Source organism: Rhinolophus sinicus, linkage group LG02, assembly GCF_036562045.2.
Source record: "Rhinolophus sinicus isolate RSC01 linkage group LG02, ASM3656204v1, whole genome shotgun sequence".
Lineage (NCBI taxonomy): Eukaryota > Metazoa > Chordata > Mammalia > Chiroptera > Rhinolophidae > Rhinolophus > Rhinolophus sinicus.
The window spans coordinates 865,564-880,722 of record NC_133752.1 but is presented as its reverse complement, the minus strand read 5'-3'; the positions used below and the strand labels follow the sequence as shown (position 1 = coordinate 880,722).

At 53.7% G+C, this 15,159-nt stretch overlaps 1 protein-coding gene across 2 annotated transcripts in view; it reads left to right on the top strand.

Moving 5' to 3' along the window:
* LETM1 (leucine zipper and EF-hand containing transmembrane protein 1) overlaps window positions 1–15,159 on the top strand; it is a 34,720-nt gene that overhangs the window by 9,168 nt on the left and 10,393 nt on the right. For both annotated transcript variants that reach the window (XM_074320263.1, XM_074320261.1), the window contains exons 3-7: window positions 2,086–2,536; window positions 7,238–7,381; window positions 7,895–8,032; window positions 8,597–8,800; window positions 14,288–14,407. In XM_074320263.1, the coding sequence (XP_074176364.1) occupies window positions 2,086–2,536; window positions 7,238–7,381; window positions 7,895–8,032; window positions 8,597–8,800; window positions 14,288–14,407 (1,057 nt within the window). The remainder of the gene's footprint in view (window positions 1–2,085; window positions 2,537–7,237; window positions 7,382–7,894; window positions 8,033–8,596; window positions 8,801–14,287; window positions 14,408–15,159) is intronic.

The following is a 15,159-nucleotide window of genomic DNA, read 5'->3' as shown; positions in this document are numbered from 1 at the left end:
TCCCAGCTGCCCCCAGAAAGGCAGCCGTGCCCAGAGTGGTTTTCTACTGACAGGAATTTTTAAAACAATAAGTTAGTTTTATGCTTTTTGAAAATAGTTAACCCTTTGTGACTAGAGTGTTAGTAATAGTTGTCTCTGTAATGTGCTTGAAGGCAGCAGGTCTGCGGTCCCCCTGGACACGCCGCATGCGTCTCTGCTCAGCTGGCTTCATGTCTGCCTGCTGGCTGCCCCTTGCGACTGCTGGCATCACGCCTTCTCGTGGAGCCACTCGCTTCCTTGCTAAGTGAGGGTTGGAAATTGGATACGTAGCTTGATGTAGCTGGGAGTAAGGCTGGTCTCTGCGCGGGTACTGCCCTCGCTGCACCGAGAGGTACAGGCTGTGGCCAGAGCCTGATTGAGTGGCTCTGCTGTGCTCCTTGCAGCCTGTCCCTCATTGGCTGTGACTGTCAGGACAGGGAGGGTTTGAGGGACCTGCCACGGGACAGGACTGACCCTGCCGTTCACAGGCAGAAACGGGCTCAGGACAGAAGAGAGACTGGCCTGGAGGGAGAGGGACGGGTTGGTCAGTAGGGGGCCAGAAGTGCCCTGCGCCAGCTGCACCTGCCCATTACAGGCTGCGAGGTTGTCCTTCAGTGTCCCCATCTGTAAAAGGAGCAGCTAAACTAGACATTTCCCAGCTTTCTTCCACTCCTGTTTGGCGGCTTCTCAACTGCTTTGATAGGTCCGTAGGAATACTGCCACTTCTGTGATGGGTGTTGCTGTGTGCCAGACAATATTCTGGGTACTTCATGTATGTTAGCACACATATTCACAAAGGACACTCAAAGTACAGAGAGGTTAAGTTATTTGCCCGAGGTCACACAGCAATAAGTAGTGGAGCTGGAATTTGAACTGGGACAGTCTGTTCCAGAGGTCAGGTCCTCATAGTTGGCACTGAGCTAGGTGCAGAGAGATGACTGACAGGTGGGAAGAAGCTGGGCTGTGTGTGCTATAAACAGTGTGCCTCTGAAGTTAAGTTAGAGCGTGTGGCCAGCCACCTCGAGCTAGATTTGTGACGAGCAGGGGAGAGGTTTCTAGTGACAGGCGAGATGAGTGGAAGATTGTGAAACTGAAAGATAACTGTACGGGCCAGTTGTCCCAGTATTGGGTTGTAGATGGTGGTCTGTCGCTGCTGCAGTTGGAAGACAGTCTCTTCATCGTGCACAAACCCTGGGCTGTGCCTGGCTCTGGCTGGGCACTGAGAGCTGCGGGGCACGGTTCATGCTCCAGACATGCAGGCGAAGTGGCCTGCCTCGCACGGCTGTTTTGTGGATGGGCACCGAATATGCAGCTGCCTGGGGCCCAGAAGAGCAGACTGGGACCCGGGCAGCCCTGTGAGCCATAGAGTGTGGACAGAGGGCTCTGTGGTTTCCTGCTGGGCCTAACAGAGCCCTTGGTCCAGTGGGAGCCTGTGTGATGGATTCGAGAATGGCATGCTAGGACAGCACTTTGGGGCAGGAGGCCGGAGTGAACTGCGGACCTGGAACGGGCCTGCGGGTGTGTGTGTTGTGGGGGTTCGGGGCAAGGCCAGTACAGAGCGGAGTGAGCAGGAGGGGAAGGGGCCCTGGGCTTCATTTGTTGTTTTTGCCACTCTGCACAAACGCCTTTAGGCAGCTGGTACATGGATCTGGACCACTGTTGATTCGGGCATCCTTGCTGATTTTTAGGACTCAGGAACTGCAGGTCTCTGTAGAAAGCCACCTGTTAGGGAAGAGGACCTCCCTGCACCACCCCCTCACCCCCAAACTCCCCAAGTCTGGGAGCCAGGTTCAGAGACCCGCCCAGAGTTGGTCTGTCTGTCCTGTCAGGCCTTGCTGGTTGTGTTCATGTGCAGCCTGCCCATCTGAGACCCCCCAGCCCCTGCCACTCTCCCGTGTGGGGCAGCTCCTTCACCCCAGCTCTGGAGGGGAGGGCTCCCCGGTGTTTTCCAGGCATCAGGAAGTGGTGGGGAGTTTGCTGTATGCTCTGGGCAGACGCAAGTTTGTTGTATGTCTGGTTGCCGTACGGTGGGAGGTCAGAGACATGGCTGTCCTCTTCTTTTTCTAGGCATGTCCCGTTGGGCGGCTGCGTCCCGCTCCACCCCGTGTACCTTTTCTTCAGAGGTGATCCCCTGGGCGGCTGGACTGCGAGGCCCGAGCGCACGTGCGCCGTGGCCCGAGGCCCGTGGGCCCCCGCCGCGGCCGGTCTGCTTGTCACCGGGCCCCGGTTCCTTCCCGCGCGCTGCTGGCACTCATCGCCCGCGCTGGCCGATGACTCCGTGGTGGAGAAGTCGCTCAAGTCCCTGAAGGACAAGAACAAAAAGCTGGAGGAGGGAGGCCCCGTGTACAGCCCCCCCGCGGAGGTGGCCGTGAGGAAGTCCCTGGGGCAGCGGGTGCTGGACGAGCTGAAGCACTACTACCACGGCTTCCGCCTGCTGTGGATCGACACCAAGATCGCCGCGCGCATGCTCTGGCGCATCCTGCACGGCCACAGCCTCACCCGCCGCGAGCGCAGGCAGGTAATGCGCCCGCACGGCGTCCCGTCCGCCCCTGCGGCTGCTTTGAAACACGTCGGGCCTTTTATTCTGCTTGGGGGGAAAAGAAAAAGGTCAGAACACCTGTGGACAAGCGAACGTCCCCTGTGTGCCGGGCCGAACGCCACGCTGCTGGCGGCCGATGCCTCTGCTGCCAGAGGGTTTCGGGACTCGCGTGTGTTCGCGCTGGGCTTCTCCTTCCCGCCGACCGTCTGCGGCGGCCGGACTGTGTCTCTGCTGCAGGCGAACCGAGCCGCCTTTTCTGTCTCGTTGTCCTAGGGCCTGTGCATTTCCCTTCTGTGGAGTTTCAGTTACTGTTTGGGATCTGTGCTCCTGACCCAGACGTTTCGCGTCTGTCATCAGCTCCGGAACCTTCCTGCTCGCGCGCTCTGGGCTCTCAGGAGCTTCCGGTTGGGCATTTGGTACACAGCCTGTTCTGTCCCCCACAGCTCTTAGAATTTTTGAGCCTTGCTTTCCAGGTGCTCAGACCTCTGGGTCTCTTACTTGCTCCGTGAAATAACTGGCAGTTACACTGTAAGCTTTACCTTCTTCTTCCCTTGTTCTTTTCCTTTTTTGCTGAGTCCCAGGGGACAAGAGGCAGCTTCAAGCTGTCAGTGCCCTGAGATCCCCCAAGGAAAGGCACAGAAATGCCCCTTCCCTCAAAACTGACCCTCAGAGGGTTCCTTCATGAGAAAATGGGGCCTTTTCCACATTTTGGGAATTAGCTGTTACCTGTGACAGTAACTGGCTTCTCGTTTTATACTTGTTCTCAGGAACTGCATTGAGCACACAGGTTGTTTTAGTTTAACTGGCTGGACTCTCCCAAGGGATGCTGTTTTAGAAGGGTACCGATTGGAAATTGGAAGGAAGCAGTTTATTAGAAGTTCAGAATCATCCTGTGAGCGTCTGTGGGTGTCTGATCACAACGCCCGTTGTCGTTTACGTGATTACAAGATAATGATGCCTCCTGAGCCAGGCTTCCTGTGCACCTCCCATCCCGTTCTGCTGAGAAAGTTCGTTTTGGGTTATTTGTGTTTGTTTTGTTTTGCTACTTCATTGAAGACGGTATGAGCCTTTAAGGAGAAAAGTCGGAGCAGATGAGTCCCAGGGCGAGGTCCCAGCATGGACACCACGTCGGCAGTGGTGGCAAATCCCTGTTGCCAGTGTTGTGAAGAGGGCCTGTGCAGCTGTGCTGTTTTTCCCTTGGTTTAGGGCGTCATAGGTAATTGGAAAGTGAACAAAATGTTCATGGCCCTGATGCTTACAGAGAAGTGACTCTTAAAATGAGCATATTTACAAAGGCAAAGGAAAATCACATTAGAAAGTTTAAAATGTGTTCATACAGTTGACATAAGTGTTGCTCTAGTGGGAGGTACATTTGAAATGTGAACATAAGTTTATGTAACTGTTGAGTGCTTGCTCATCACATTCAGTGGGGAATGACAACAGTGTCTGAGAATTGCTGAGGAACAGAGGCATTTGGGAAGTACTTCTCTGTCCCGACTTTGGAACTGGGGACCTACAGCGTTCAGTGAAAGGAGGGTTTCTGTCCCCTAGACGGTCACCCTGACACAGGAGATTTGGCTTCTGTATAGAAATGCTTGGAAGTGACAGGACCAATGTAATGCTGAGTGAAGTCACAGCCTGGACTGCGTGGGCACGTATGTGAAGTGCCGTGCAGGGAGAGACCATCCCCTAATAAGCCTTAGCTCTCGGCCTGAGTCAGCGGAGTTTTCTCTCCAACACCTTGGGACAGGATAGTGCGGCTGACGCCTGTTATAGGGCTGCAGGGAAGGGGCAGCTGGGTCAGTGGGCACCCCAGTTCTGCCTGCAGTGCGTGCACTCCCGGCCCCTTTCCCCAGGGCAGCTCCACCGTGCTTTGCTCACGGCGATCCTTGTAGGGTAACCAAACTGCTACCCCACCCTCCATGCCAAGTCCACTGTTGAAGTTACCGCCTGGCTTATGAGTCCCTGTGAATGAATCTGCTAGTTTGTGACTTAGCTTCTGGCTTTAAGTGACTCTCATCCGATCTTTGATCCTTGGTGTGATTGAACCTTCTGCTCCCTTTCCATCTGGTGACCGGGCCTAGCAGCATTGACACCTGGTAACAGTGAGCACACCTGGCCCCTAGCCCTTGGCGTCTTGCTGCCCCATGAAGGGGAGCCAGGGCTCCTTGGAAACGTGGCTGATGCAGGGTTGGGGCAGCAATGTCCAGGGTGAAACTGTGCCAGAACCTGAGAAAAGGCTCGGAAATAAACGAGGGGTCACTTCCGGGATAGCCAGTGGGGAATGAAACAGGACCGTTTTCATTTTGCCAGCAATATTGCCTGGTTCCCTACTGTTTGATGTTATTGTTAATGGAATTTTTTTTATTGTGGTAAAATACACAAGCTAAATTTTATAGTTTTAACCATTTTTAAGTACACTTCATGTTGTGTGACCATCCCCACCGCCCTCCCAGGACTCTCTGTCCCCCAAACTGACACTTGGTCCCCTCTCCGTCCCCCAGCCCCTGGCAGCCACCGTTCTCCTTTTTGTTTATGAATCTGACCATGTTAGGGACCTCCTGTAAGTGGGGTCCCACACTGTGTGTCCTTCTGTGTCTGGCTTATTTCACTCAGCACAGTGTCCTCCAGGTCCATCTGTGTGGTAGCAGGTGTCAGAATGTCCTTCCTTTTGAGGCCGAATAATATTCCGTTGTGCGTGTAGACCACGTTTTGTTCATTCATCCTGCAGTGCACACTTGAGTGGTTTCTACCTTTTGGCTGTTGCGGGTAAATGGAATTTTTAAATTTTTAGTTTCCAATTGTTGGTTGCTAGTATGTAGAAATACAATTGATTTATATATATTGGTCTTGTATCTCGCAGACTTAGAAACTCAGTTATTAGTTCCAATACCTTTTTTGTAAATTTCATCAGTTTTTATCAGGAATAGATTTTGTCAAATGTGTTTTCTATTTAGGTGATCATGTGGTTTTACTTTTTTTAGTTGTATTAAGTGGTTGAGATTGTTAGATTAGATTAAAATAAAGCAAGACCCAACTATATGCATGCTATAAAAAAACACACCTTAAATGTAAAAACACACATAGATTAAAAGTAAAAGAATGGAAAAGGGTAAGTGGTGCTAACACTAGTCAAAAGGAAGCTGGTGTGGCCACATTGATAGCAAAGCAGGTTTCAGAGTAAAGATCACTAGGGGTGACGGATGCCACTTCATAAGGTCCAAGGGATCAGGTCATCAAGAGAACAGCATTCATAACACTAGCATCAGACAGACGCGAAAGAATTGCATGTGTAGGAACTATCCAGAAAAGCGAAATTTATAGAAACAGATCAAATCACTGTTTGCCTAGGGTTGAGAGTGGGAATGAAGACAACTACAAATGGACGCAGTGGAACCTCTTGGCGTGACGAAAACGTTCTCAAGCTGGATTTTGGTGATGGTTTCACAATCTATAGATCCAGCAAAAATCATTGCATTATACACTTAAAATGGGTGAATGTTATGGTGTGTAAGTTAGCCTCAATAGAACTGCTAAAAAATTTTAATGGAGAAGCATCGACACACACAGGCACCAACTTGGAGGGTCTTTATCCATGGCCAAATCTGGGATCATTTGAGCACAAAAATAAAAATAGAAATGAATTGTAAACAAATGAAAAATGTAGGAATCCATGAGTCCATTTTGATAATAAAAAATGTGCAAGAAAGCAGGCTTGGTAAATGGGGAGATAGGCTTGTGTCAGCAAGTTGCTGTGTGGGGAGCATCAGAGTAGAGATGGGTTTGGAAGACGCATGGCTGAGTGTCTCGGGAGAAAGGTGGGTATGTGCACGGCCTCCGACTGTGTCCTCACACGTTGCTTATTCCTGAGCCCTGCCCGGGAAGGGCCGCCATCACTGGCGACGGTGCTCCACGGGAACATGTCACCCAGACCCAACTGTGCAGACGTCAGACAGGCCCCAGACAAGGCTGTTTCTGGAAATGCCGCCACTCTTCCCCAGAGTGCTCGCTAGTTAGAGTGGACGCGTAGATGACGGCGTGCAGAGGAGTGGTCTCGGTGCCTGTGAGCCTGGCAGCTTTAGTGGGAGCGGCAGAGCGCTAAGTTGACTGACTGGAGAGAACATGTTACTGCGTGGGGACCCAGCCAATGGTTCCCAGGCATTTTTGATCACCCCAAGTTGCCATTTCTTTAATGGCATCAGCAGTAATTTATAACGATGTACACTTCGATTTTTTTCTAATGATTGCTATGTAATATAGCCTTAAATCTAACCATCTCAGGAAAAATCAGAGAAATGCATAGCTAACAGTCCTTTCTGTGGAGCATTTGGGGTGGGGGCTGGGGCCCCAGCCTTCCCCAGTGGCCTGCCTGCTGCCGAGAATGACCAGCCCTCAGCCTGTCACTCCCCTTGGCTAGCACCAACACATGGCAGCACTGTGTCTGCCTCAAGCTGCTGCCGTAGAGCAGGACCCCCAGTGGGCAGGTACCTGCCATGCCTCTGGGTGGCGGGCAGCATCTGGTGGTGGTGCCCTGAAGGCCGTGGCACGATGTTTGGGTGCTGGACAAAGAAGTGGCCTTCGGGAGTTGCCTGGTGAGCTGCTTGGAGCCTAGAGCTCCCGCCAGTGGGCCTCACCTGTGACCCCTGCCCCACCCCGCCCCTTTGCTCCGTCTCCTTGCAGTTTCTCCGGATTTGTGCTGACCTCTTCCGCCTGGTCCCCTTCCTGGTCTTCGTGGTGGTGCCGTTCATGGAGTTCCTGCTTCCTGTCGTGGTGAAGCTCTTCCCCAACATGCTGCCATCCACGTTCGAGACCCAGTCCATCAAGGTGACAGGCGCACGGGGCTGGCGATTCAAATGCGGTTTCCACGGCTGTGTGGCTTGTGACGGACACTCCAGATGTTAGATACTTTGAAGTTGTGTCTCTGTAATTCAGTCATGCTGTGCTGCAAATATTTCATAGGTGCTGGGTTTCCCATCTGGTTCTTTTAAAATGTTTTAAAATATGGTTTCTCTAGCCCAGTGTTCTTTAAGTCACAGCTTGAGAGCCATTTGGGCGGGTAGGACCCGTCTCGGCCCATATTGGTCAATAGGGTCCCTTGGGGATGCGTGTGCCTGGCTGAGAGTGTGTTGTCCGGCAGCTTGGCTCTGCTCCAGCTGAGTTGAGGCGGGGTCCACACCACACAGCTCACAACACGTGTGTGGAACGGGGTTGGAGGAGAAAGCTGTAGCTCTGCCCGGCCCGGGGGAGGAAGCGTCTCCGTGGGGGCACTGGGCTGACGTGGGAGCTGGGCTTGCAGGCCACCGACGGGGGAGTGCAGCGCCCTGTGTGCCCTTGCAGGAGGAGAGGCTGAAGAAGGAGCTGCGGGTCAAGCTGGAGCTGGCCAAGTTTCTGCAGGACACCATTGAGGAGATGGCCCTGAAGAACAAGGCGGCCAAGGGCAGCGCCACCAAAGACTTCTCCATGTTTTTCCAGAAGGTGCCCTACGGAGCCCCTGGGGCCGCACCCATTGGTGCTGGGTGCTGGTTAGAGCCTCGGGCCGCCCTGCCTTCCTGGGGAGTGGGCCTCATGACCGTGCTGCCCTCTTGTCTCCTGTAGGGACGAGTGGCACCCCCAGGTGGGCAGTGGCTGGTGCCATGGGGGTTTGACCAGGAGGTTCCCCGTGCTCAGTGAAGTCGAGCCTCTGTCCTGAGAACTGGAACCTGCTGACATTCAGAGTTACTTGCCTGTGTCTCTGACTTTGCAGCAGTCCCGGGGAGGGAGAGTTTGTCACCACAGCCACATCCGCGGTGGGGAGAGGGTGGCAGGGCCTCCTGCCCGGCATGAGAGGCCCATGGCCTCTTCCCAGTCACTAAAGATGAATTGTGACGCCTGCTGACGCGTCATTACATGAATACCAGCCTGCTGTGACCCCAAACAGCACTGTGATAAGTATCTTTTCACATGGATTTTTGCCCCAGGAAAGGAGCAGCTCCCTGGGGGGTTGTGGGGGTGCTGAGGAACCTGCCCCCACTGTGCATAACCTTAGCATTGCTCTTGCAGATCCGAGAGACAGGGGAGAGACCCAGCAATGAGGAAATCTTGCGTTTTTCCAAGTTGTTTGAGGATGAGCTGACGCTGGATAACCTCACGCGGCCGCAGCTGGTGGCGCTGTGCAAGCTGCTGGAGCTCCAGTCCATTGGCACCAACAACTTCCTGCGCTTCCAGCTGACCATGCGGCTGCGCTCCATCAAGGCGGACGACAAGGTGAGCACGAGCCTGAGCTAGGAGCTGACGCCTCTGGCTGTGCCTGCGCGTGGGGGGGGGGGGGTGCAGTGGTGCGTGCGTGGGTGCGGGTGTGTGCGTGTGCAGGTGCGCGTGGGTGCGTGCATGTGCATGGGTGCGTGCACAGGGGTACGTGTGTGTGCGTGCATGTGCATGGGTGCGTGTGCGTGGGTGTGTGTGTGCGTGGGTGTCTGCTGGGCTCACTGTTGGGGTCGTGAGGTCCATACGATTTTCCACCTGCATGACGTTAGATCTTCCCGTGTTGCTAAGTATTGAAAAGATGAATTTTAATGCCTGCTGACGCTTCATTACTTGGCTGCATCACAACTTACTAACGTTACTTTTAGCCAGCCTTCTGCAGCCCCAAACAGCACTGCTATAAGTCACATGGATTTTCGCCGCAGGTCTTTGATTTCCTTAATGTAGTGACCTAGAACTGGGCTCCGGGGTAAAGGGCAGGAAGTCAAAAGCTGCCTGGGCTCAAAACCACTGGCCCTGCCCACTCGCCTGCCCACAGCCTGGCGGCTGCCATGGACGTTCTGGGGAGGATTCAGGAAACATCTCTCCATTTCTCTAGAAACTCTGTTTGCCTTAAAAATCTACAGTGTCTGATATTCCAACAGCTTTTCACATCTTTTTACTTTTAAGCTTCGTGAGTCCGTTTATCTACAGCGTGTTTGTCATTGTTCCCATGCAGCTTGACAATGCCTGCCTTCTAATTGGAGGGCTTAGCGCAATGCCTGCCTTCTAATTGGAGGGCTTAGCGCAATGCCTGCCTTCTAATTGGAGGGCTTAGCGCAATGCCTGCCTTCTAATTGGAGGGCTTAGCGCAATGCCTGCCTTCTAATTGGAGGGCGTAGGGCAATGCCTGCCTTCTAATTGGAGGGCTTAGGGCACACTCCTCCCACCGGTTTATGTTACACTTAATCATCTGGGTGAATCAAGTACTTTTTTATTATCCCACCCTCACTAGCTCAGTACTGTCATTGTAGCAGTTCCCTAGAGTTCTCTACGAGTTTTCACAGTAGGAGCCTCAGAGGAGTAAGTGCTTTCCCACCCCTCCCCCATCAGTGCTGGCCCCTGGAGGTGAGTCCCCCCACTTGCGTCTCTGCCTCTGCCTGGCCGCCCTACATCTCACATCCCAGATGTTGACGGTGCACCCCATGTTTACCCCCCATTTCCATCCAGACCATCTCCCGTTACCATTTCTGTGTGATGACTTCTCTTAGTTTCTGTTTGTGTTGATGTATCTTTATTTCCCTTTAGGTTTCAGGGTATTTTTTGCCAGGTACAGAGCTGCAGGCTGGCCGTTTTTTTCTTTCTAGACCTCAAAGTGCCATTCAGTGAGGTGGCAGGCGATGGGCCTATTACTGTTCCTTAGATGTCCCTCTCTTCTCTGCAGTGTCTGAGGTTTTCTTCGTTTGGGGTTTTAGCCATTCGATGACAGGAAGGTGCCTGGGTGTGTCTGTCTGCAATTCTCGTGGACTGATCCCGTGCTTCCACGTCTCCCCTCAAGTCTCTCCCCTCCGCAGACCCCATTCACTTCTCCCTTCCTCTCTGCCACGTCCTGAGCCTCACGTGCCCTTCTCTGTGCTCCACGTCCTTTTGTACGTTCGGTTTACTGATCTCTTCCTCAGGGTCTGATTACTCTGAAATCATCTCCTGAGTTCTTAATTTCAGTCCTAGAAATAGTTGTGTGTGTTTTTTTAAGATTTCAGTTCTCAGGTACAACTGTCCATCTTGTTCTGTTTTCCTGAACATGTTAACTGTAATTCATGTCTGATTTTTCCAGTAACAGAGGGATCTGTAGGTCCTTTTTTGTTTTTGTTCTTGGTTTTGTTTGTACTATTTAGCTTTTCTCAAATGCAGACACTGAAAAATTCTAGAGGTCTTGGGTGGTGCTGCTCTCCTCCAGGAGGGGCTGTCACCCCGTGGCCATCCGCTGAACCAGGGCTGGGCCTGGCGTTTCTGCTTTGCCTCTCCCTGCATGGGGCTCCCAGCTCAGCACAGTCCACGAGGCCCTGCTCTGCTTTACGGAGGCTCTGCCAGCCCCTCACCTCGGCCCTGCTCAGCTTGAGACCTGACCTCAGGTTGGTCCTTACACATCCCTGTGTCTGGACTGCAGCCCTCAGGCTTGTCTGCCTCAGCAGCCCCGACTCCAGCTGTTTGCTGTCACCTTAACCTGACGAGATATCTCTTGCCTCTGAGCAGAGCCTGAGGCCTGCACTCTTAGCCCTCTCCAAGGGCTGGCGAATGCCGCTGGGTCCCCGGGCAGCTCATCGCCACGCTTGCCTACTCTGTCCTGGTCCGCAGAATCTCAGATCCTGATGAAATGGGATAGCAGCCAGACCTCCGCTCTTGTGAAGGTGGAGTGGGCACACTTTCCCCTGGACATGAAGTAGAAAACAAACAGGAAGACTCTGAGAAGTGGGGAAATGAAGACTCTGGAACCCCAGGAACAATGCTGTGGGGCTGCTTTGTGCCTCAGATCCCAGCCTTGGGGCTGAAGAAGTCAGCAACCCAGAAGTGTGGACAAGTGCAAAAGCTTGCCCTCTACCAAAGCATAGAAAGAGGCTGCCTAGCAGGACAGAAGATTGCAGACAGTAACCGCTCTGCTCCAGCCAGACTCCACAGGAAACACTGACCCTCACATGCAACAGGAGGGGGTGCTGAGACCTCCACCCCTCCCGATAATCCCAAGATCCTCCCGCCCTCCTCTGGGGGCGTGTCAGTGGAGGTTGGGCTGGCCAGTAATGAGGGAGGTCTGTGCAGACAGAACCCCACTCACCCCTCCCAGCAGAAACGGATGTAGCTCTCCCCGGTGGTTGGCTGAGGCGAGTGAGGAGCCTGGCAGGAATGAAACAGCAGCCCACCTGTCTCAAAATGTACTGGTGGGTTTGACTGATGGCACAAAGAGCTCAGTGCCAGCGAAAGCAGCCTGTTCCCAGTTCCATAGAAACGGGCCTGGCACCCACTCAGGGCCACACCAGCCCTTGACACACCTGGACAGGAAGCAGGAGTGAGGGAAGGAGGGAGGAACCAACCGTGGCTTGGCCTTTATTACTCGTGTGGTGGGTGTGGCCAGCTAGAGACATTCTGGATTGGGCAGGAAGTGAAACACAGAAGTTAGGGTTTGTGGTTGGAAGATTTGAAATACGATTTGCGCGCGCCCATGAAAGCCGGGCCGCGGGGGAGATGTAAATAAGTTTAGCCGTTAGTTTGGATCAGTTGATGCCAGATCATCAATTACAAGATCTGTAAAAAGTTGGTTAGAACACTACTCCTTAAGCCATGCCAGAGGCGTATCGGAGGAGACAGCTAAGACAGACAAGGTCTGAAATAAGACCCAGAATCTCAGAGCATATCATCAAAATGTCCAGGTATCAATCAAAAACTACTGCTGAGAACCAAAAGGATCCCAAAGTGAATGAATAAATGTGACCAATGGAAGGCAGCACTGGGGACAGGTTAGACAAACTGGACACGATCTTAAATGCTTCCATAGCAGTGATGAAGTGAGTCACATAGAAATGTAGTCGCAGCAAGGAAAAACAAGACATGAAGAACCAAATGGGAATTTAGGTGAAAAATACAATCCAGAAAGAAAAACTCGGTGGGCTGTGCTGCAGAATGGAGAGAACAGAAGACAGGATTGGTGAAATTCAAGGTAAAACAACAGAGAGAAAAGGTGAAAAAAATGACGAGAGCCCCAGGGCCCTGTGGGATGATCGCGAAGCTTCTAACATTCTTGTCGTGGAAATTCTGGGAGGAGTGGGGACAGGGCAGGTCTGGAAAAGTGCTCAAAGGGATGATGGCTGAACACTTCCCAAATTCAGTAAAGTAAATCTATAAATTTAAGAAAGTTAGTGAACCCCAGACGGGATAAACCCAAAGAAATCCACACCAAGCTACGTTATAGTCAAACTAATGAGCACTTGAGGACAAAGCCGTAATGGGGAAAGCAGGGCGCGAGAATGGCATCTTACCTCCAGGAGAAGCAATACGAATGGCAGCGAATTCTCATCGGAAACCGCGAGGCCAGAAGGAGGTGGAACAGTAGTTTTCACAGGCTGAAAAAAGAACCGTCAACCCAGAGTCCTGTGTCCAGCAAAACTATCCTGTAGGAACGAGGAGGAAATCAGATGTTCGCAGGTGAAGCCAAACAGAGGTTTGTCGCCAGCGGACGTGTTCTCCAAACATAAAGGAAAGGCTAGGAGGAACCTTGACACGTCAGGAAGGAAGAGCATGGGTAGCAGCGACACGGGGAGACCAGCAGGCTACGCTCCTTTCCGTGCGTCTTCTAAATCGGTGTGATGGCTGACGCAGAAGCGATGACCCTGTGGAGAGAGAGAGCAGAGTGGGGGCGTCGGGCCGTGAGGTTTCCACAGCTCACTGGGACTGGAGTAGTGAGGATACTGACAGCCTCTGACGCTTACACGTGTCTGTCGTCCCCAGAGCCGCCTCTGGAAATACCCCGGAAGGAGGCTCACCCAGGAGCGCTCGCAAGAAGTCCCAGTGGGATTCACCTCACCCACTAGAAGATGGGGACCAGAAAGCAAATGCAAAGCAGTTTTTCCACAAGAACCTAAAAGCAGGAACAACCTAGATGTCGTTCCGTGGACGAGAGGTTAAACCAGGACCGTGTGTGCACCATGCAGGCTTCTCACACAAGAAGGGACGATCGTCAACACATAACAAGCCACGTGGATCCTTGTGGAACCCACGTGGTCACACACTGGACGATCACGTTCATATCACATGCTGCAAGTGACAGTTGCAGAAATCAAGACCAGATTAGTGGTTGCTGGGGTGCAGGGGTGTCTGTCCTGACCTGCTTGGTGTCGCATCCCAGTGGTGCTTGTGGACTGCATCTTGTGAGGTGTCACCACTGGGAGAAACACAGGGGCTCTGTGCCTCCTACAACCTCGTGTCCACCCCTCCTCAGTCATCTCCAGGTAAAGGCCTCATTAGGAAAATGGGAAGCGGCCTCCCTGGCAGGATCACCGCGAGGTGAAATGGGGTTGGTGAGGCGGGGAGTGCGACCTGCCTTCACAGAAGCTGTGGGAGTCTCTCCGCACTCTGGGCCCGTCTCTGGGACACCTGTTTGCTTTTCCCTCTTTTCCCTCAGGCTCGGGGAGGAAGGGGGACTCATCTTCGGAGCTTAGGCTCACTGCCAGTCTCCGTCCTTCCTCTGCCATCCTGCAAACCCTGAGAATGCCCCGAGGACGAGGCTGCTCTTCAAGTCTCAGGTTGCAGCTGGTCCTGGTCACTGCGTGCTTCTACAAGGTCCCCTCCCTCCATTGGACGGTCCCTGTCCCTGCAAACCCGGAACTGGGGCCTTGGCAGCAGTAATTTGGTACTTGGCAAAGTGGCTTATAATGAGACACTTAGTGCCCCCCAAGTGTGGGCCATAAGCACCGTGAACCTCTAGTGCCCTTTCAGATGACAGTGGGTGGACTTTCTTTACAGCTGATTTCTGAGGAAGGAGTGGACAGCCTCAGTGTCAAGGAGCTGCAGGCAGCGTGTCGGGCTCGAGGCATGCGGGCCCTGGGCGTCACGGAAGACCGCCTGCGGGACCAGCTGAAGCAGGTGCGGCTCCCCCTCCCATCCCAGCGTGGGCTCTGTGGGAAGCTGGGGACATGGACGGCATGTGGATGGCAGCGGGCGTGGTGACGTGCTGCTTTGGCCTTCACCCCCGCCTGGCCGGGCCCTGGGCAAGGGTGTGTGAGCACCTGGTCCTGCGGTACCCGCAAACCCCAGTGTTGGCCACCTGCCCGTGCACCATGTCCTTCCTGTCTCTTGCTCCTGATCACCTGCAGACAGGTGAGGGCTAGGTAACCTCCTGGAAACTCTGGCACGCTCTGAACCGGGGCCGGGTCTTTGGGGAAATAGGAGCCAGGCCATCCCGCCCTGCTGTGCGCTCAGGACCACTGCACCCTGTCCCTCCAATACCGTAGGCAGGCAGCTGTGCCGGCCCGGCAGCAGCAGTGGGAATAGTCAGGCCGCGGTGAGGCAGGGCGGCCTGCCCCGTGATCCAGCCTCACACCAGAAGGCATGCAGTGTGCAGGGCCAGCCGTCCCCACCAATGCCGCTGCTGCTGGCGTCCTCCAGCTGGCATGCGGCTCCTCCCCCCACACAGCACAGCCTGCTGTGCCGTGGTTCCCCCGCAGGTCCTGCTCTGCGGTACCAGTGGCCCTGCGTATGCCCGAGAGCCTGGTGGTTCCCCACATCCTGGTGCAGACTCGGGGTGACTGATATTGGGCCGGTGCCCCCAAGACTGTCGGGCCTTTTGGTTCAAGTGCTCTGGGTTTTTCTCTGATTATTTCACCCGTATTTGGCGT